Source organism: Mya arenaria, chromosome 5 (genome assembly GCF_026914265.1).
Source record: "Mya arenaria isolate MELC-2E11 chromosome 5, ASM2691426v1".
NCBI lineage: Eukaryota > Metazoa > Mollusca > Bivalvia > Myida > Myidae > Mya > Mya arenaria.
In genome coordinates this window covers 62,071,807-62,095,586 of record NC_069126.1, presented here as the reverse complement: position 1 = coordinate 62,095,586, position 23,780 = coordinate 62,071,807, and the positions used below count along the sequence as shown (strand labels likewise).

The following is a 23,780-nucleotide window of genomic DNA, read 5'->3' as shown; positions in this document are numbered from 1 at the left end:
CCCACCCCGCGGCGTATTCACAGCAGGATAGAAATAATCCATCGGCAAGGTTATGACACTTTGAGTATGACATGTGCAACGAAGTTTGTCATTTATAGCAATAAAATTATTCCATAACTATTTCGGATTTTTTTTCCTTTTATCATTAGTATCTAATTTAAATAATATTTAATACTCGATTATTCATTTACATTAGTAGTTCAAGAAATGTCATACATTGTTTTTGTGTAATAAAAGAAAGTAATATACTTAGAAAAAATTACCCTTTTTTAATCGCAATCACTATTACAGACAGTTAAAACGTAACACTTTTCTTATAAATTATAATTGGCAATTTTGGAAATAAATTTGGGCTATGAAACATAATAAATAAGAGTATTGAAAGATAACAATTTACATATCTACATCGAGTCAACATGTTCATTAGTTATGCTTAAGTTCTAATTCTTGATGGTAAACATTTTGGTCTACCATTTTGCACTCATCCAAACATGTTTATAAAAATAATTATTTTGATTTAGCAAGAAATGTGGTAAATGAAGTTTTGTCAGCATGTTTTTAGTAACGAGTGCTCATAACGTGTCAAAATGTCATTAAATCAACGTGTTGCTATGGAATAAACAGGGTATACCTGTCTTATTGCCAATGCAACATTAATGACATTTTACTAGTATCGTTAAAGACCGGTACTTAATGATAGCAACTGCAGTTAATATTTCATTTTAGCTGTTCCATTCCTAAATTTCACACCCAATTTTGTTTTATACTGTTATTAGAAAAAATACCAAACTGTTAAAGTAAAGGTGTGGAAATGGCATCAATTAAATGTCTTGATAAACGATCAATTATAAACTTCAACAAAAAGACACGGACTATAATATGTAAAAGAAGTAGGTTTACCAGAGATGATTTGAGACGTCAGTACTTTATCAACTAACGTTTCCCTTATAGAACAGCTCAACCTAATTATGGCTAAATCTAAAATCGTCCAAAACTGAAATTTTCTATCAAAACTTATAATAAAAGGACGGGTCAACTTTATGACCCTCATAAATTATATGTATTTCTTCTCTGCCTTGATCTAACCCTGCGTCCAATAGATAAATAAGTGCTAAACTAGCGTATCTTAACGCTACTATTGCACTGAGAGGATAAAACATTAGGGACCCCCGTTACCCTGATAAGCTCCAAAGTTGGTGAAAGAATAACGGTCACCAAATAATAATAGGAATGGTTGGTAAAAAAGGTGCTGGTCGGAAAACCGCACATATTTTTTTTTTTATTTCGCCTACCCTACTATGACACAGTATAATAAAATTCAAGCAAAACATCGATGATGGGGAAATGTTTTGACCGGCGAATCCTTGGTCTAGTGGTAAGACACTGGAGTGGCAACGCAAAGGTCGCACGATAAATACATCGGCGAGCCCATGACAATAAACAGGCTTTAAATTCATTATGTCTGTGCATTATGCCCCATAACCTGACAAGACGGATAACTCGTTTTGGCCGATAGACACTTCCATTGTATAAATAGGACATTTGCCTCTAAAAAGACGGCCGGGCCCAACATAAGCCTGATGATAAAATAACTATTATTTTGAGTCGGCAAGATAGCAACAAGTACAACATAAGCTCGTGTGAGCTTTTAACCGACTATGTTTTATCATACAGTATATAGTTAAAAAAATGTATAAGAGCTACAATGGCAAAACAGATAGATATATCTTTATTTCCTCCTTCGAAGAAGAGATTGAACATGGCATTACATACATATACATAAACATAATTATAAGTGAGATCGAATATGTGCACATGTATACATGGAACATGGTTGTATGACTTAATTACATGTGATGATAAGAACAGTAATAAAAATAGTGTAGTAGCACAGCTATGTGATATAATTCTGTAATAAAATATTTCAGAGTAGCATGAATGACAGGTGCCAAGATAAGATGTCATTTAAAAAAAAAAATAATGACAATTATAACAAAAATGGTCCGGACTAAAAAAAGACAATATCATTAGGTTATAGTTTTCCCCAATTTGACCCTCAATATCATAAATCCTGCTGTAAACACACCAAACGCTTCTATTTACAATTTTATTATTAGTGTGTTTGATGGTGAAAGCAGTGAAGTGATCCGATGAATGGGTACACAGCGGTACGGGTTTTATCGAATTTCCTGACCTTTAACCTACAAAAAAATATGGCGACTTCCATGACTGAAAGTGAAAAATCGATTTCACGCTGTGTTTAAAGGTTCAAACATCATGCATTTGATACATTTAACTAATTCATTAATTATATTTATTCTCATTAATTATAATTTGCTACTGACAACGCAGTGCACAAGTGAATACACAGTAAATTGCCGTGTTTACATTGTGTGCCTCTAGGGTCAACGTGTAGGAAACTAATATTGGCTTCACGGTATGAGTAGGCCAGTTGAAAACTTACAAAGAAAAGAAGCTGTTCTCACCGTAATTTAAGCTGAGGTTATATACTGAAAAAGAATGTAATTTTCTGAGATATTAAAGCTATTTTTAAGAGATTACATTATTTTCTATTATAGTTTTATGCACTTCCTACTGTTGAAGTCCTAGAAGAAAAAGTGTACCCACTGCTGGGCTCTCAATAACTGACGCAACACCAGTGTGGCACTCTACTGACTGACCTAAACAGGAGACTGGTTGTTACCAACACAAACTTCACTACTCCCCCAAATTACCTTAAGGGCCGATCCAGGCACTCCTGCCCTTTACTTTTGTCGCCAATAAAGCAAAAATATTGGCCTGGTGTTAGGTCAAACCAATGATTGCAGAACACTAGCATGTCATTTTATTAAATGGGCTGAGGGCACTTGGTTCTTACCTGCACACACCACAGTGATTTTATTATTAATTTAAACAAATTTATTGTGTATTTTCATCATCTAAATAACATCTATATACAGTAGTGTACCTTATGCAGGCGCTATGCAGCATCCGAGTTGAAACATGGCAATGAAGAGACAGCATGTCAGTATTGAGCAGGACCCAGATTACGAGGATGTGTCGGAAGTTCAGACGAAAAGGCGCCGGGTGTTGGAGGAGGGGGGTAAATTGATTTAGTTGAAACTATTTATTTTTTTAGTTTGATTGTGCTAAAAGTTTATTGGATCACGCTAAAATCTGTCTCCTTGAATGTAAATGAAGTACTAGTGTCTATTTTAAAGGCCACAATTAAGTGTGCCTTGATGGGTGAGAGTTGACATCTAAACCGCTCTAAAAGAGGGGTGTTATTTGTTTTTTATCTATCTTCTCTTTCAAAAAACTTGTGTCCTTATACATATCTTCGTTTTTATATTAGTTATTTTCTGTACCAGGTAAAAAGTCTGACCAAAACACTTAAGGGTCCAAAGAGAGGCTGTGATGCCATATTGCACTGAGTAGTTCATATTTCACAATTTTATTTCAGCAAAGGCAGCTACACAAAAGAAGATAAAATCAATTATAGACCAACAGTTCAGCATTGAGGTCAGCAACAAAGAAACGGAACTGCTCACCATCAGCGAGGTAATTAAACTGGTTTGTAGCTTCTATTGAGTTTCTCAGGTTTTTACTAAAAACTGGGCCGCTATAAACCATACTTGATACTTGATCATTTGCAGTTTTTGAAATGTTTTAAGGAATATTTTTTTATGTTTAACATGCTTTTGTCTTAATATTTTTGCTAAAATTTACATTTTTTCACAATATTTAATCATAGTTCAAGATTATAAAGGCTTGTATAGCTGATTATTGTCTGCCATACATCAGCCTGCCATACATGAAATGTGTGAAACAGATTAAACTTCAGTAAAATACATAAAATTGGTATTTTTCTGTTTATGTATGCAGTGCTTGAAATAATCACAACCTTGCAAGCCCTGCACTGGTAAAATAGTTAACAGGTTTGCTCAAGTTCTGGATTTTTTATAGCAGGGCTTGTTGATATTTTATGACAAGTACCAGTTTATGGGTTCGGGTTGTTCATCCAAAGTTGATGACTGTATATGAATGTGTATACATATATATAACTTTATATGTTTGTAACTTATAAAAAGATATATTTAATTGCAGTATTATAATACTTAAAAGGCCCAGGTTTTAGTAATAGTTTTTTCTCTTTACCTGTAATGCTTTATCAAATGATGAAAAGAAATTGCTTATTTATTTTCTAACAAGGCCTGAAAAATAAATCTGTGTTTAGGGTAATGGTTTCAGAAGTGATACGGTTAGTAATAATACTGTTTCTCAAACCAATTCTCAAGTGCAGCGAACCATGTCAAGTTTATTAGGGTCAAGGTCAGTGAATTCTTTAGTTGCCACAGCAACGACCGAGGTTGAAACACCAGTGACTATTTCAATGAAGGATTAAAACAAATCATTATAGTGAATGAAAAATAATTAGCCATGCCTAGGAGCATTAGCTTGTGATTGCGGGGCTTTTGTTTTTTTAAACATCTGGTGGAACTTTGAAATTATTAATGTTTTTTCCTGCCTCAGAGACTGGAGGTAGCTCGTAGCATGATGGACCGACTGCGAGCATGTATTGTGGCAAGCTACTATGGCAAGGCTGGCCAACAGAAAACACTTCAGGTAAACTCCAGTCTGCCAAGTTGAAATAGGGTACAGCAGACAGAGAAACAAAACAAAATGAGCAAAGAACTTCAGGGATCTCCATTAATTTCATTTATGAGCCATTTCATTGTAGATTTACTAATATGATTAATTTACTAAATAACAGTATTGAATTAATAACATAATTTTTGACTGGCTTTCTCTAGATACTTCTTGGACATTATCTTGTTTAAAACCATTTTACAGTAAGAAATAATGTGTAAATGCTTGTAAATGTTAACTCATGTTAAAATTTCAATGTCTCCAACACAGCGAAATCCAAGCCAGCCAGCCACAATTCACCCATCTGTGCGAAAATATATTGGCAAGGCCCCACCTGGTACCCCATTATTGGCCCCCAGCCAGATTAAGAAAGAGGCTCCAGTGGGGATTAATACGGAATGCAAACAGCTGGGGTCTGAGAGAGTTGGAGAGATGACCACTCATACTAAGGTATACAACAGAAAACTTCTTTAGTACATCTCATATCTGAATATATTGGTTTATAATTTATTTTATGATTGAAATTGGAATAAAATCTACATAAAAGTTGATAGAAATACAATGCTTAGAATATTTTCATTGATTTATGTACATGTTCAGGTATGCCCTAACTTACCGTAATGCCAATTAGTTGCACACAGAAAAAGCGATCATTCAAATTTTCACCAAAAGATAAATGCCCGATTAAATAAAACATTTGAGCTCTGTGTGAGAAATTCAAATCAATGACTGGTTCACAATTTTATATGACATTATTCCAGGCATCAGTGGCAGCTGTACCAGTCCAGAAACCGGCCGAGGAGACAGACACACGCACTGGCAGGTTCAAACAGAAGAGGAGAATCATTGTTGGAAATGTTTCCAAGTAAGTCCTACACGTAGCAGGGTTTGTGGGCTGATTAAAAACTAGATCATTTTTTTTTGCTAAACGCCACAGCAGTTCTAAATTTCAGGATTAATCTTAAATTTACTTCAGACTATTGTACAGTTGTAAAGATTGTTTTATTTTGCTCAGAAATTTGCATCAAAAACAGTAGGAAGTACCTTGATATAAAAATAATGACTTTGGATACAATTTCAAAAGGGGTCTAAGTCCCTTTACCCTAATTTTGGCATGCACTGGTATTACTCAAATAGATACCCAGTGGGCGTTGTCCAGTATATTGTCTGCTCAACAACTTGAGAAGCCTTTGTCCAGTCATCACCAATTTTTTTCAGAATATGTATTGGCATAATGTCTTGGACATGTTTGATACCCAGCCATATTGCTCTAGTCAATCAAGATTTATCGCCCTTTAATTATAGGAATTACCTAAAATCAGTCTTCCCCGTTCAAAAACTTAAGGATCCTTTGTCCAATCATCAACAAATTAAGCCAGAATGTGTATGAGCATGATCTCTTGGAGAAGTTTGATTACCAGCTGTATTGCTCGAGTCACTGGGGAGCTTTGACCTTTAATTATAGAAATTACCTCAAATCAGTCTTATCTGTTCAATTATTTAAGAATCCTTTGTCCAATCTTTACCAAATTTGGTCAGAATGTGTATGGGCATAATGTCTTGAACCTGTTTGATCACCAGCCACATCGCTTGAGTCACTCCAGAGTTATCACCCTTTACTTATATAAACTACCTAAAATCGGTCTTTTCCAATTAATTACTTTAAAAGCCTTTTTCCAATCATCATCAAATTTGGAAGGAATGTGTATTGGCAAAATATCTCTGTCTGGTTTGATGACCAGCCATGACGTCTCAGTCACTCTAGAGATATGACCCTTGATTTGGCAAAACAGTGTTTACAGTGTTCACTCTCTAAATTTGGCATTATGTACAACCACTTATCAGCAAACTTGATGTCTTAAAGTTAGAATGGGTGTATGTTCTTACAATTGGGGCTCTTGTTCAGGATTGACAATAATCAGCTGTTATAACCCATTTCACTGAGAAAAGTTGAGGGTTTGTCATAACCTTGGTGTCATGGTTGGGGAAAAACTTGAGCCCTAACATAATAGTTTTAAAACAAAACACTTGCCATACATACTTACAAAAGTATACTGCTTCTTGGTTTATTTGTTATAATTAATATTTTTTACCTTATATTGTTCTTATACCTTAAACTGTTCTAATAATTTGAATTTATTTGTCATCAATGTATCATATTATGGGTATTAAGCCCATGCATAATAAATGCTTGATTTATTTTTTTAAATTCATGCATGTTTGCAATATCCCAGGAGTATCCCGGCTGACCAGCGTGATGAAAATGATCAGGCGACTCACAAATGGATGGTTTATGTACGGGGTCCCAAGGAACGGCCCAATATCAGTGACGTTGTGAAGAAAGTCTGGTTCTTTCTCCATCCCAGCTACAGACCCAACGATCTGGTTGAAGTCAGGTGAGTTCAAGTCTAGGTTTAATGCCTCTTTCTCATACAAGTTATTGTGTCATTGACTTTAACCCCCAAATCAGAGCCTTCATGTAGCTATATTCAGTTCTTTGTTACCTACATGTGAAGTGGAAATTTGTTATGTCAAACTCTGATATCTTGAATTTCATTTAACGTCTAACTGATTTTTTCTTCTATTTTATTATTAAACAATTCTGTTTATGTTGATTTTCTTTACATCAGAGTTTTGTTATCTCGGTTTTCTGAAGGTCCTGAGGACTCTGACACAACAGGATTCCACTGTAGTTTGAAATTAAGGTTAAGGCTAGCATAGATAATTTCCTATGAATAGAACTTTTGATAAAAGATGCTAAAATATATGTGTTAAATGGTAGATCTTTATGTCCCGCAGTGAGTACCCATTTCACCTTACCCGACGGGGCTGGGGCGAGTTTCCTGTGAGGGTACAGCTACACTTCCGGGACCAGAGGAACAAACGCCTGGACATAATACACAACCTGAAGGTGACAGTGTTTTTTGTTTGGGTTATGACACAGTGTACATATACTAGGTGACTACAACATCTTATGTAAACAGAAAGAAGATATATTTGGAACATTTTTCCCAAAAATGATGGATGTTATTAAAACCAAGTTGTGAGTGTTGGCACTCTTTTTTTTTTTATATTTTTAACCAGGTTTTCACAAAGAGAAACCTGGTTATTAGAATGATGAACGTCGTTTTGGACGGGCCGCTGGTGCGGCGTCAAACTCACCTATGAAACTGATAATTTCAGTAAGGTTTGACATATCTTGACCAAACTTGGTCTATATGAAGTGTTTATGGATACCTTTCATGGGATTGCGTTTGGGGTCCCTAGGGTCAAGGTCAAGGTCACTGTTACTTAAAATAGAAAAACGGCTGAAACTGAATAACTTTAGTTAGGGTTAACATATCTTAACCAAACTTAATCTATAGAAAGAGTTTGTGGATACTTTTCATGGGATTGCGTTTGGGGTCCCTACATTTAAGGTCAATGTCACTGTTATTTCAAATAGGAAAACAGTTGTAACTGAATGACATATCTTGACCAAATTTGGTCTATAGGAAGAGTTTATAGATACCTTTTATAGGATTGCATATGGGGTCCCTAGGGTTAAGGTCAAGGTAACTGTAATAAAGGATAGAAAAAAACAGTTGAAATTGAATGACTTTAGTTAGGGTCCACATATCATGACCAAACTTGGTATAAAGGAAGTTTATGGAGGCCTTTCATGTGATTGTGTTTAGGATCAATAGGGTCAAGGTCACTGTTACTAAAAATAGAAAAACGGTTGAAACTGAATAACTTTAATTAGGGTTGACATATCTTGACCAAACTTGGTGTATAGGAAGAGTTATGGAACCCTTTTATGGGATTGCGTTCGGGGTTCCTAGGGTCAAGGTCACTGTTACTAAAAATAGAAAAATGGTTGAAACTGAATAACTTTAGTCAGGGTTCATTCACATAACTTGATCAATAGGTTCTTCTGTCAATCATTGAAAACCTGATTTTGTCGCATTGCTGCGTTTTTGTTTACTCATACATTGGACATGCATGATCTCTTATTATATTCTTTCCGTTTTTTAGAGAGATTTATCAGTGAAGCAAATATGATAGTTCACTGTTTCATATAGTGAAAATATGTCGGATATTTTTCTTTTTTTACATTCAAATCAATCTCTAGCATCCACAGGGTTTGCACTCAAAGTGAGGAAAGCTTTTGGCGCTGACTTGTTGAAATAACAAAAATTATATCTTCAATATTTTTGCCAATCTTAAAAATGATGTTTTACAGCTTGACAGAACATACACAGGACTGCAGACACTTGGTTCCGAAACAGTAAGTGAAGATCAGATCATTTGTTCGAAAATATTCTCAAAAAAACCTGGTGACTGAAATATTAAATATATGCCATTTTTTTCACTTCCCTTTACTTTGGTTGTCTATGAATATCCATTTTCAATAATTCTTTAAGAGGTGTTTCACTTAAAAATATGTTGAAAAGTTTTACTCTTTTGTTTGTTTCAAATAAAGCAATAGACTTAAAAAGACTGAAAAAAAATCATTCTTAAACACAGATTGTTGATGTGGAGATAGAGAAAGATGTCCCTGCCCTGCCCAAACCTCTCACAGCGTGTATTAAGAAGGAGCCTGGTACTGAGGACATGACTGTTAGTGAGGCCAACATCACAACCTGTGTAAAAACTGAACCCCAGGATGATTATGAATGCAGAGTGACTGAAAATGGAGGTTTGAAACGAAAATTATTGGGTCAAGGATTATCCGGGGAGGCTCGACAAGAGCCCTCATCTCCAGAAATGAGCCCCATGTTGGCCAGTATGCTGCTCACGACAAGTGTGGGTGGTTTAAACCCGTCTGTCTCTCATGGGCAGACATTGACAATGATACCATTTCAGGCTGCGGGGGTGTCAGGTTCTCAAGGCTTGATGAAGGTTGCACCTGTCACCCCTACGAAGAATAATTTAATCATCCACCAAGGGAATAGTCCTGTAAATTCTCCAACCTCAGGGTCGCCAGTGAGAAACCTTGTTCTTAAAGGTATGGGCTCCCTTACAACTGCAGTGTTAGCCGATCAAAAGGTAGGGGAGTCGCCCAATGTTCAGAGGCCCGCTGGAGGTACTCTGTCACCTCTCATAGCTTTGAGCCCGGTGAAAAGCTCAGTGAACTTAGCCATGCCTCAACAGTTAATTCTCACAAACAATGCGAGTGGTCAGTCGATTTTACAGACTGCAATTCCTTTGCAAACCAGTCCACAATCTAAAGTGACTACTGCAATGAACCAGTCTGCTAATTCTGGTCTTATATTCCTGAAGTGTACGGACAATCAAGGGAAAACTTTTCTCATACCTCAACAAGTGTGTTCTACTGTCTCGCCTTCGATACGACCTCAGAATGTCCAGAATATGGCACAAATAAAGACTCTTACTACTCAAACTTCTCAGCCAGTCATTTTGGCATCAGGTTCGACAAAAGTGTCTCCTCAAGTTACTAAATGTGTTCAATCTTCCGTAAAAACCATTACTGTTGCTTCAAATTTAGCAACTGCAAAGCCGACCAATCAGAATGGCCCAGTGTTGTTTTTGAAGCCTGATAATAATAGCTCTGTTCGTAAAGTGACAAACTTGGTCCCTACGAAACAAGGAATAGTGCCCAGTGATTCAGTGAGAATAAACAACATAGCAGCAAATGCGCATATATTGCGCAATGTATCCCCCAATCAGATAGTTTCACCTGGGGTCAGGGGTCAACAAATGACCGCTGCAGGGGCACAGTCACTTCTAAGAGGTCAACTGAAGGTTACACCTCAAGGACTGATTCAGATTCAAGGTCAAAAAGTGACACCTAATCACTCGCCGTCTGAACAAAAGTTAATTCACATGAACGGCAATAGTGGGAAGATGAGTATTGTTAATCAGCAGAAACAGCCGTTGATACTGGTACCCACGACAGTCAACAGTAAAGTTGTGGGGCAAGGAAAGTCCCTATTGTCAAGTCCAATTACCAGTCTCTCTGTGTCACAACACAATGGAAATATATTGGTATTGAACCAGTCTAGTGCAATACAAGGAAACAATCAATCATTTGGAAAGCTTTTGGTAAGCTCTCCAATGAATGTGAGCAAATCTTCGGTGAATCATTCGCCATCTATCATTTCTGGAATCTCATCTATGACAAAATCCAATGCAATCTCAGCGCAGTCAAAAGTGATAAAATCCCCTCCAAATCATATTGTTATAGTGCCTATGACGACTCAGCAGCAATCTGTTGCCATGGCAACAAAAGGTCAAGGTCAGGTCAACTCGAGCAGTAAACTGACCAGTGTGATTGTTAGTGGTGTGACTTGTAGCTCAAATAACTCAGGTAAGGGAATGACATCGGAGTCTAGATCTCAGGAGAGAACCATGCTAATTGTGGTTCAAAATGACAAAAATAAAGTCACCTCGGTTACTTGTAATAATACTGTTTCTCAGACCAATTCTCAAGTGCAGCGAACCATGTCAAGTTTATTAGGGTCAAGGTCAGTGAATTCTTTAGTTGCCACAGCAACAACCGAGGTTGAAACGCCAGTGACTATTTCATCGAAGGATAAAAAAGATAAACAAATCATTATAGTGAATGAAAAAGAACCAGCTAGTGACGTTACTCATGAAAGTTTCGAGCCACGAGAGAGGGACAAGAAAATTATTGTGTTAGAGGCAAAGAGAAGAAAGCAAACACAGCAGTCTAGATTGCCAGAAATACCGGAGTTTATTGTGCCACTTTGGTAAGGCGGAATTTTAGCTTTAGCCTTTTTTCAATTTAAAAGCTGAGGTAGTCATTGACGTTGTGCCAAAACTTAAACCTTGGCTTTAACTCTAAAACCTTTGAAGATATTCAAATGAAACTTGGTACACAGGTTACCAGAATCATCACGCACATGGTAAGCGAGGCCCTTTACTCTGACTTTGATAATTAACATCATTTGTTCCACAGCGCTCTTGTTCAGTCTTCTTATGCAGTTGTCAGAATTATAACAAGTCCTTTTCAATTAAAATGAGCACTTGAACTAAATTTAGAGTTTAGATTGTGTCTGACTTATTGAATATCATTAAAAGAAATCCATAACAAATACTGGTTATAAAGTATCCAATCATTCAGGCTTGTCGGGGCATTTAAGGGCTATTTTTGGAACCATAGAATTTAAGAAATTGGTAAAAAATACTCTGATATTGCAATCTGAAGGATGTTAAAGAATAAAAGCAAGAGGTACATTGTAACCAATTCATTTATCAATACCATTTGTTCAATGAATGTAAGATAAAAGTCTTTTTTTGTCCAAATTGGCTCAACTCTTTTTGCAAAGATTTATTTGTGAAAAAAATAAAATTGGGCTAAGAACTCAGTATAAATGTTACAAAGCGTAAAGTATTTATTTTTCATATAATCATTCAAAAAAGGAAGGTGGCCCAAGTGAGAAAACTGTAAAACAGATTATTTATAATCATTTTGTTTTTCAATTTTCTAAAATTATAGCCAGACTTAGTATTGTCACAACTACTCTGAAAACTGATGGTAAATGAAGCTCTATATCATGTTTCAGTGTATCCGACTATCCCGACATGTTGTCACTGATCAAGGCTGCTGTTCTCAGACACCCTGTTGTGTCAATGAAACATGGTAATGTTGTACTATCCATTAAATTTATAGCTAAAAGCAGGGTAAGGGGTGCCCGGTTTAAAGCCAGGGATGTGATTTGTTCGTGTAATTTCTGTGGATTAAATGGCTCCAGAGAGAATGAAAAAGGTTAATTAGTTGCTAAGGTTGTTCCATGTACTTTCATTTGTTATGAGTATTGACATTAAAGTTAACTTCAAATTCTAAGTCAGGAGAGCCCTCAAAAGTTCTTTTAAAAAGCAAGTTTTGCTTCTGCAGCAGAGAGCTTCTTCCCATTTGACCCCCATTAGGACCCTAAAGCTCTTTCAAAACCCATCGCCAAGATGGTTTCAGGCCATCAGCTGCCAGTTCAATCACATCCCTGAAAGCCACTTAGAACTTCCAAGAGCAGGGCTTGTTTAATAAAAGATTGGTATCCAAGCACTTGTGTAACAATGAGGGTTTGTTCATTAAAAAGTCTCATTTCAATGACTGGTTTACCACCATTCAGGTCGGACATTACACCCATACTGTGCTCCATCTCAAGAAGACTGGTTGTCCTGGAATATTGGCAAACGACGAGCTTCTGAGGTAAAATTGTATCTTTTCAGTAGAACTTAAAAAAAATTAATTACTAATATTTTGCTGCTGTTAAAAAAAATTTAATGCTAAAAAAAAATAATGAAGACATTGAAGATTATAGGGCTCATAGCTTGAATAACTTTAATCTATTGTACACCAGTGGCAGCGAGCATCGTCAGTGCGACAATACCTACGGACGTACCTGACAGACAGCACCTTCCATGGGGAGCCCCTCTGGACAACCAAGCAGATCCTAACCTGGTGCAGGATACATTCATACAGTCCACACTATCTAGGTAATTCAAGCTCTTTGTGTTTGTACCCATGAAACCTTGCAAATTACTTATGCAAATTATGTACGGTACCTTTATTTTGAGACTGAGAAAGATTTTGCACGTAATCTCATTTTACAGTGCAGCATACGTGTTTTACCAAAACTTAGCAATCCTTGAATTAAAAGCGGCATAATAGTCAAGCTTGCTGTCTCTGTGACAGCTCTTGTTTCAGTTGAGGTATAGTTATAACTTGTTTCCATGATTTTATTGGCAGTGTGGCATTTTGTATTGTATGAAATTTAATGTTGGATTTTTTTCAAAATCCTTAAATTAAATGTTATTTTCATGTACCGTCACTTGGTTAACATGTTTCACATAGAAAACGCGCATATGTGTACCAAGTTCCAGCACTCAGACAAAAATATATTGTTCTCATTGGTCAGTTGAGATGAATGGAAAAGCAACAGCATCTTATTTGCGGTACTCTTGTTTACTGACTACCAAGAAGATTTAAACCTGATGTTGACTTCATTCACACAGTCCATCATGACACACTTCCATTGGTTACGTTGCTATCAAATGGCGTTATGAACTTATGTTGCTTGATCTAATACACATAAAATATCATCTGTTTGTCTTACAGTATAGCTTGAATTTGTCTTAAAGACCTAGTTTAAGCCTTTTATAAGTGACCCCCCCCCCCCCCAAATCGGTGTATAGTACTCAACCTCTGTGTATTGATCTTAATCTAACTGCCTGGTGCCTTCTTATCAAGTCTCCAATCCGAGTATCCTGCTGTGCAGTTTTGGAGGTTTCATTATAATATTGGACCCTAAATGGCCCTAGGCCAATAAACCAATATACAGGAAATCGGACCCTACTGTGACACCAGTGCAATTAGCAGAAGATGCACAGCAGGGGATTATCATGCCAAACATTCCTTATACTAGGCCTTTAAATTATAATGGAATACAAAGCTAGTTGTTAAACTGACATCAGACATAAATGTGGTGCCATGTTCAACTACTTTTTATAATTGTTCCGCCATCGAAATTGCTCATTCTTAACTGCTCATAATTTAACATTTATTTTCAGGAAATTTATTTTATTCTTTTATGGTAAAGGTTAGTTTACGGTGAGAGATTGTTAATGCTAGGTTAGGGGTTAAGGTTAGAAATAGGGCTAATTTAAAGGCATAAAAGTAGTGCCAGACAGTATTTTTAATAGCTACCCATGTTGCCTTAGTAAGAATAACTATAGTCTACTCTCTTGCAATTCAAAGATTTCATTTCTCATGCCTGTTTTGTACGTCTGTTTTCAGAGAGACCCCTGCATCCAACCTCCATTGACCTACAGGCAGAGACTTCCTTGATATCGGACAAGCAGCACAAACACTTCCATTCTGTCTCCAATAGCAACAGTGTGTTACAGGAAGTGACATCACAGCAGAATATGATGACATCATCATCACCATCATCAGATAGCGGGGAAGAGGAGGTGGATATAATATCAACAGGTATGGTGTCCGATATGATGAAAAAATACAATTCCTTAAAATGTCCTTAAACACGTGTACCTAATTTATTTGTCTGTACTTCTGTTTCTATAGTAATAAATTATATTAAAATATAAAAATCGTAGTATCAATTACTTTTTTAAGCTTGTTTCCTTCTTGAAATGAAAATTCAGAGTATCGTCATAGCATTATGTGATCATCGTTGTTGTCAATGATGGGGGGAATGTAAAGACTTTTTGTCAGGAATCCATCGATAGAGTTAGAGGATTTAATATAATCGGGAAATTTATTGAAATGATCACATATAATGCAAAACTTCGTGACATATATTCCAAAAATATAAAATGCATACAACCACAGCCTACATCTTGTGGAACATGTTTGATTATCTAAAACATAAACTGTCAGTTAAGGAGATTTAGTATTATCATAGTATTTCAATATATCAAACCAATATTGGTCTTCAGAAGTGAAAAAGCCGGTTGTGAAGCAAGATGAACCAGAGCAGACTAGTTTTGTGAACTCCGAACTACTGCCCAGCCCCACTGGAGCTTCCTTTGTGGAACATGCGGCACAGAAGGTAGGCTCTTATCCTTGACCTATACAGTTAGTTTGGTAAAAGTTCGAGTTTGAAATGATTATCACTGGCTAAAAAGTTTGAGGTTTGTTGCTGTTTGAAATTAACTATTTTGTCTTGTCAAGATAGTATTGGTGTCCACTTCTCATTCAATAGTTTTTGGGTTCAAACATTCAAAGTGGCACAATCTCGTATCCTGTCAAAGTACTTGGTAAACACCACTGCTGGTTTGCAATAAAAAGCTCTAAAAGGATTCTATTTATGCTATATGATTTTATCACAATCCAACTTTAAGAAATTATTTGGGCCCTGCAAAACCAATACAAATTTTAATAGCTCCGAGAAAAATGTTTGTGATCTAAGTTCAACTTTATTATTGAATGGCCAATATTTGCATAGTAACACTACTTTTAACCTGCCTTCAAAAGACTCCCCTGAAAAATATGCAATCATTGGGGACCTTATCTCATTTTGTGATGATTCTAGTTATGAACAAAATTTCTGTTCAATTGTTTAGAAATGCATTGAAATGTTACTCTTTCAGATTGGTGTCAATTTCTCCCCTACAGAAGTTGTGTCTGGTTACCATGGTAATGTGTCACATGGCACGGTGTATAGGGTATGTAACTGTACTCATATAACATATTATTTTAATGGTTTATAAAAGAGGATTTTAATTTTTCTTCTTGTCTGTTTGATTGAAATATTTTTGTCGTAAGAAAAATATTCAGCCTATAAGAACTTCAAAATGCCTGCATGTTAGATAATTACTATCATTTCCTCAGGTTTTCACTATTTCATTGGGTTGATTTTGCAAACATGTTAAGCAAAATAGATACAAATAACAAATACATCAAACAGAATATATTTACTTTTAAAACCTGTATTGAAACAGCCGCCAGATTTACATAAACATTATTGTTAGCTTGTATGTTTCATTTTTGTTTTCCGAAGAGAAAGGTTGAGGTATTGTCATTTGTGCAATAACTTCAACCTTGGGAATAACTCAAAAACCATTCAAGATAGGCAAATAAAATTTGAAACATGTGTTATCAGAGTCAATACCCACTTTTGTAACAAAGCCTATAGCTCAAGATTTAATAATTGTAGATAAATGCTATTTTTGCGACTGTAAAAACAGTTGAGCAATTGCGTTTGGTCTGCGGCTCTCTTGTTATATATCTTTAGAATTGATATTAGTTTTCTGGCTTGTTTAACAACCGGTATTAGTGTTGGTTCGAGTTTGACTATCAATAATAAGTTCCACGCAAGTAACTGATAATTAATAGTACAATCGTTTTTTGACAACACCTTAATTGTAGTTCAATTCATGTACAATAGCCGGCAGGGCTTCCATTAAGAATTTGAAACTGGAAGTTTTTCACTGAAATGTGGAAGTTTAAGCCTCCCTAACACAATATCTTTTTCCACTATTTTTCAACTAATATATTAAAAATCAAATTATTTGCAAATTTATCTTACCAAGTTCACTACTTATATTATAATAATTCATTTCTTGATATTTGAAACTTCCAAGCTTACAACATTGGAAGTTTTCTTCAAAATTATGAAAGTTTTTGTACTTCTAAGCAATCAATTTTGGAAGTTTTAACCCATTTCTAGGGAGTAATATACTTCCAAACTTCCTTTAACGGAAGCCCTGAGCCGGTAATCTTTAACTACGCTTATGCTGCAGGTATGTGTATGTTTGAAGTTATTTAGTGTTGTTGTTGCTTTCGGCCATATTGTTAACAATAACAAATGAACACTTCTTGATGGATAAATAAACCCAAAAAGGAAAATTGGTGGAAATTAACTGAACGCAAATAACAAGAGGAAAGAAGAAAAAAACTTGCCTGTTAAATCATTGATCAATTAATTACCAAAAAAAAATTTGATTATCGTCAATTTCAGGCCCAGCCAAACATTTTGATTATGATCGGTCATTGGAACATCACTTTTAACTATGCTTACTTTATATAATTTTACTGGTTAAATTTTAGGCTATGGAACAGTTTATGGAAGATCTGCTGAGGGAAACGTTTGCCCTGCAAGTGAACATGGGAAGGTAGGCCAATATATTGCTTACAGTTGTACAGATTAGGTTTCATTCACAGGTCACAACAATCAAATTGAAATGTTGTTTTGTCTGCTTTTAAAAAAAGAAAAATGAGTAATTTAATTAAAGTAAGGGCTATTCCATTTCAACATATAACCCCCAGGGGGAAGGCACTTTATCCCACCCCCCTACAGAAGCAAGTTTTCCCTTGTGGGTTCCAAATTTAGCGAAAAAAGACACTCACCTATATACTTTTTAAATAATTGCCCCCCCCCCCCCCTCCCCTCCGGGGGTTATATGTTTTACTGGAATAGCTGTAAGTCAGACTAAAGATTTAACTCACATTTAAGTACAATAATAGAAGTGGTCATTTATAGGTATGGGTGTTCGCCTCTTAAGCCCTTGCTGGATTCAAGCCCCACCAGAGGTCTCATAAACAGCCTTTAAGTATTGAACATCATTACTTGTTTGTTCCAAAAACTTCCAAGTACTTAACTGACTCTTATCGGCTTAAAGCTATCTTCACGTAAGAACCACTACTTCGTATTAAATTCAACTTAGGCCACACGAAACCAATATCTTGGTCATTGAATGTTTTTTGTTGTTTTTAGCTCACCTGTCACTTTGTGACAAGGTGAGCTTTTGTGATCGCCTTTTGTCCGGCGTCCGTCGTGCGTAGTGCGTCGTGTGTGGTCCGTCAACAATTTACTTAAAAGACATCTCCTCCTTAACCGCTGGGCCAATATTAATAAAACTTCACAGGGATGTTCCTTGGGTGGTCTTCTATCAAAGTTATTCAAAGAATTCAATTCCATGCAGAACTCTGGTTGCCATGGCAACCAAAAGGAAAAACTTTAAAAATCTTCTTTTCCCAAACCACAAGGCTTAGGCCGTTGATATATGGTAGGTAGGATCACCAAATGGTCCTCTACCAAGATTGTTCAAATTATGGCCCTTGGGTCAAAATTGGCCTTGCCCCGGGGGGTCATGGGTTTTCTCTATATGTTAATAGTGAAAACTTCAAAAATCTTCTCCTCTGAACTTACTTGGACTAGAGCTTAGATATTTGGCATGATTCATCGTCTAGTGGACCTCTACAAAGATTGTTCAAATTATGGCCTTGGGGTCAAAATTGGCCCCGCCCCGGGGGGGTCATGGGTATACTTGATATGTTTATAGTTAAAACTTCAAAAAAAAATTCTCCTCTGAACTTACTTGGACTAGAGCTTAGATATTTGGCATGATTCATCGTCTAGTGGACCTTTACAAAGATTGTTCAAATTAAGGCCTTGGGGTCAAAATTAGCCCCGCCCTGGGGGGTCATGGGTTTTCTCTATATGTTTATAGTAAAAAAAATCAAAAATCACCTCTGAACTTATGTCGCTTAGAGCTTAGATATTTGGCATGATTCATCGTCTAGTGGACCTCTACAAAGATTGTTCAAATTATGGCCTTGGGGTCAAAATTGGCCCCGCCCCGGGGGGTTAGGGTATTCTCTATATGTTTATAGTTAAAACTTCAAAAATCTTCGCCTTTGAACTTACTTGGACTAGAGCTTAGATATTTGGCATGATTCATCGTCTAGTGGACCTCTACAAAGATTGTTCAAATTATGGCCTTGGGGTCAAAATTGGCCCCGCCCCCTTGGGGGGTCATGGGTTTTCTCTATATGTTTATAGTGAAAACTTCAAAAATCATCTCCTCTGAACTTACGTGGCTTAGAGCTTAGATATTTGGCATGATTCATCGTCTAGTGGACCTCTACAAAGTTTGTTCAAATTATGGCCCTGGGGTCAAAATTGGCCACACCCCGGGGCTGATGGGTTTTCTCTATATGTGTTATAGTGAAAACTAAAAAAATCTTCTCCGAACTCACAAAGACAAGTAACGTCTTAATTTAAACTGGATAACATATTTAGTACACATACCAATTTTCAATATGGGCCACATACAACAATTAATAACAAATATACATATATAGATCCACACGTAAAATCAAGTAGTGACAAGAGCTTAGATATTTGGCATGATATATCATCTAGTTGATTTGTACCAATATTGTTCAATCTTTGACCCTGGGGTCAAAAAATGGCCCCACCCGGGCGGTCATGGGTTTCCTTATTTATGTATATGATGAAAACTTAAAAAATCTTCTTCTCCGAAACCAAAAGGCGAAGGCCTTAGATATTTGGTATGAAGCATCGTTTATTGGACCACTATTAAGATTGTTCAAACTTTAGCCCTGGGGTCAAAATTGGCCACGCCCCGTGTTCATAGGCTTAGGTTTTCAATATTTGTATATAATAGAAGCATAAAAAAAAATTCTCTCCGAATTCACAAGGACTAGAGCTATTTGGCATAATACATCATTAAGTGGACCTCTACCTTTATTGTCCAAACTTTGGCATTGGGGTAAAAAATGACCCAGACTTCTAAAAAACCTTAACTACTTTGAACCATCCAGATTTCTTATCAAACCAATGTGAAATATATGACAGGTGAGCGATTCAGGGCCATTTGGCCCTCTTGTTTTAATATACAATAAAAAGTAAAAAAAAGTAATATTTGAGTTGTTCGGAGCTGGTTATCAATTATTTCAAAATTTAATTATGGCTATAAATAAACATTGAAATAACCTTATTTATTGTAAATGCTGTACTGGTATGTTAGAGAATTTAGAACACAATAAACATGATCTGAATGTTTAATGTTATCTTTGCCTGACAGCATTTATATTTATGTGATTAATTGAATTTTAATTGGTTGTTTCAGTTTGCATAACATTTAGTGCAACCTGTTTGGATTTTTTTCAATTATGAACTAACAAGGAGAATTTACCTGCTTCAACAATAATACTCCCAGGTTATTTTCTTTGTGGTTGCGAGGAGTTATTTTCAGAAAAAGTTTTCATTTGAAATAAAAAACAATCTTTGTCCTTAATACAAGTTTCAATGAAATGCCTGTGCTTTGACTGTGTTCTATGCCAAGTCTATTGCTCATGTTTCAGATATCCGGACACTCTAGGCGTGGCTGATGTGTTTGCAGCCCTTCAACATTTGCCTTGTGCTGATTTTCTCACAAATAAATTCCTCGGTGTTTCTGAATCTACACATACACTTGCTGACAGATAACATCGGCTGCGGTGGAGAGCAAGATTAATGACTGGAATAATATTACTAATAGATTCATATTAATCATAACAAAAGGGATGTCATCGAAAACAGGTTGTTTTATAACAGCGGACAGATAACATCGGCTGAGATGGAGTTCATTATTAATGACTGGATTAATATTTCTAATAGATTCATTATATTAAATCGTAACAAAAGGGATTTCCTTGAAAACCAGTTGTTTGGAGTTCTTCAACAGCGTGCACATAACATCGGCTGCTGTGGAGTGCATGATTTATGACTGGAATTACATGTATATTACTAGTTGATTCATTACATTACAAATGGGATTTTTATGTGACAATTTATTTGTTACCAATTCCAAAATCAATTTACACTCACTGACCAATTATACCAGCGAAGAAGCTATTGGCCTTTCAGATATATTCAATTATTTCACCATAATCACCAGCTAATATTTTTTAGCTTGTTTGTTATAAGAGGAACGACATCATTGTGAAAAAACTTCATTCTTGGGAATACTCTGGTCATGATATTCAAATGATACTTGATACCCATGTTGCCCCTAAAACGAATTAAATAGACAAGGCATGGCATTTGCTATGTATTTGAACTAGGAACCCACCCAGTTTTAATGTTTGTCAGATATTGAATTTATGAAATGGTATATGGCTCTTCCTTCTTGAGATATAGGGAAAATAAGGTAACATGTATTCAAGTTGATATTTCAATTCAATAACTCATAACCTCTTATAATTTATTCATGTTATAAAAACAGGCTGTATTCCCACCAGCTTTTGTGGTAGTAAATTTTCCTAAGATGTTTAAACAGGAAGCAAAGCAATTAATAGTCTTCTCTGATACTAATCCGGTTCTTATGTAAGGCAGGAAATTTAATGTGCCATAAATTTTCATCCCCACTGCTCTTTCTACTTAAACATGAAATATTATTGATTTCAGTATTTAAAGTGAAGGAATTTTTAGAAGGAAAGGATAATCATTATTGAAAACTCCTAATTATTCTTAATAGTACGTGGCAGATGAAGTTATGGTTTTGAAATCATGAAGTCAGAACTCCTTGGGGCTTTAAGATGAAAAGTGAAAATATATTTTTATGACATAATGTTGCTCATTTTTAGTGTAGTACGACCATAATTCATTTTCTTATTTTACATGGTACATGCACTATTTTAAAGTAATTTCTCCCTACAGATAAGTGTCAAACTTTCCATCCAAAAATGATTTAGTTTTTCATTTTTTGGCAATTAATAGTGTCAGTTGATAAAATGAACCTAACATTTGTTGCCATTTGATACAAAATGTTTTGAAACTTTTATAATTAGTAACATTTGTTCATTTACTTGAAACTTGTAATATAATTAGTAACATTTGTTGATAAACATGAAACTTGGTATAAATTTTGTAACACTTGTTGATTAACATGAAACTTGGTATATGTTTAGTAACATTTATTGATTAACTTGAAGCTTGCTATACATTTAGTAACATTTGTTGATTAACTTGAAACTTGGTATATAATTAGTAACATTTGTTGATTAACTTGAAACTTGGTATATGTTTAGTATCATTTGTTGATTAACTTGAAACTTGGTATATGTTTAGTAACATTTGTTGATTAACTTGAAACTTGGTATATGTTTAGTATCATTTGTTGATTAACTTGAAACTTGGTATATGTTTAGTATCATTTGTTGATTAACTTGAAACTAAGTATATGTTTAGTATCATTTGTTGATTAACTTGAAACTAAGTATATGTTTAGTAACATATGTTGATTAACTTGAAACTTGGTATATGTTTAGTATCATTTGTTGATTAACTTGAAACTTGGTATATATTTAGTAACATTTGTTGATTAACATGAAACTAAGTATATGTTTAGTAACATTTGTTGATTAACTTGAAACTTGGTATATGTTTAGTAACATTTGTTGATTAACTTGAAACTTGGTATATGTTTAGTATCATTTGTTGATTAACTTGAAACTTGGTATATATTTAGTAACATTTGTTGATTAACTTGAAACTTGGTATATATTTAGTAACATTTGATGATTAACATGAAACTAAGTATATGTTTAGTAACATTTGTTGATTAACATGAAACTAAGTATATGTTTAGTAACATTTGTTGATTAACTTGAAACTTGGTATATAATTAGTAACATTTGTTGATTAACTTGAAACTTGGTATATATTTAGTAACATTTGTTGATTAACATGAAACTAAGTATATGTTTAGTAACATTTGTTGATTAACTTGAAACTTGGTATATAATTAGTAACATTTTTTGATTAACTTGAAACTTGGTATATAATTAGTAACATTTGTTGATTAACATGAAACTAAGTATATGTTTAGTAACATTTGTTGATTAACTTGAAACTTGGTATATAATTAGTAACATTTGTTGATTAACTTGAAACTTGGTATATGTTTAGTAACATTTGTTGATTAACTTGAAACTTGGTATATATTTAGTAACATTTGTTGATTAACATGAAACTAAGTATATGTTTAGTAACATTTGTTGATTAACTTGAAACTTGGTATATAATTAGTAACATATGTTGATTAACTTGAAACTTGGTATATGTTTAGTATCATTTGTTGATTAACTTGAAACTAAGTATATGTTTAGTAACAATTGTTGATTAACTTGAAACTTGGTATATGTTTAGTATCATTTGTTGATTAACATGAAAGGCCCATAACTCTGGTTGTCAGGTAATGCCATTTGTTCATCTTAGAGGAAGGCATTAGCATCAATCATTTTTTTTTTGTTAATTAGTCTCACAACAGATATAAAGACTGAGGTCACAATTGAACAATTCTTTGTTAAGCCCTACCTGACTTATATTTTGAGGGGTGGCTAGATAGGTATGTTTTTTGTTTTTGTTGCAGTCGTTTTGCTTTGTTACCCATTAAATTTGTTATGTAAAACTAAATCAAAATATGACCACCTGAGAGGCTAAAATATGCTCTGGGTCAGGGTAATTTTTGTGAGTCTGTTGTGTAAAACAAATCAAATGATTCGTTAATTGTGGCTTGAAATTGGCATTTTAAGTTTTTCTGTTTTTTGGGTATTGTCGTAGCTTTCTTGTCGTCTTGGAGTCGATGTAGCATTAAAAAAACTTTTGAAATATTGATATTGATTTTGGTACATGTGTTGCAAGATACTGTGCAAAGGTGTAGCAAGGCCCATAACTCTGTCATTAATAATTGTTGAGTTTTTCCCCTTGTTCAACTGAAAGAAACAGGACTAGTGCGTGAATTCGCTTCATAGCGTTCTTGTTCAGATTTTATTTGTACCAGTATTATTGCCATTAATCGTTTAGCCAGTAAACTATGATGGCTTCTCTTTTACCAATATCAAACATGTT

General features: G+C 35.1%; 1 protein-coding gene across 2 annotated transcripts; it reads left to right on the top strand.

Moving 5' to 3' along the window:
• The first annotated feature begins 2,206 nt into the window (after nucleotides 1–2,206).
• LOC128233390 (YEATS domain-containing protein 2-like) lies at nucleotides 2,207–22,060 on the top strand. Of its 2 annotated transcripts, none has more exons than XM_052947045.1 (18): nucleotides 2,207–2,266; nucleotides 2,978–3,103; nucleotides 3,464–3,561; nucleotides 4,534–4,626; nucleotides 4,921–5,100; nucleotides 5,412–5,515; nucleotides 6,885–7,046; nucleotides 7,450–7,561; nucleotides 8,876–8,920; nucleotides 9,160–11,366; nucleotides 12,183–12,259; nucleotides 12,747–12,826; nucleotides 12,978–13,113; nucleotides 14,414–14,608; nucleotides 15,076–15,188; nucleotides 15,730–15,804; nucleotides 17,189–17,253; nucleotides 20,252–22,060. In XM_052947045.1, the coding sequence occupies exons 2-18, from the start codon at nucleotides 3,004–3,006 to the stop codon at nucleotides 20,373–20,375; spliced, it is 3,966 nt and encodes a 1,321-aa protein (XP_052803005.1). In that variant the 5' UTR covers nucleotides 2,207–2,266; nucleotides 2,978–3,003; the 3' UTR covers nucleotides 20,376–22,060. The 2 variants fall into 2 exon arrangements, with proteins under 2 accessions (XP_052803005.1, XP_052803006.1); XM_052947046.1 differs by lacking the exon at nucleotides 2,207–2,266 and adding an exon at nucleotides 2,314–2,437.
• Nucleotides 22,061–23,780: the final 1,720 nt, after the last annotated feature.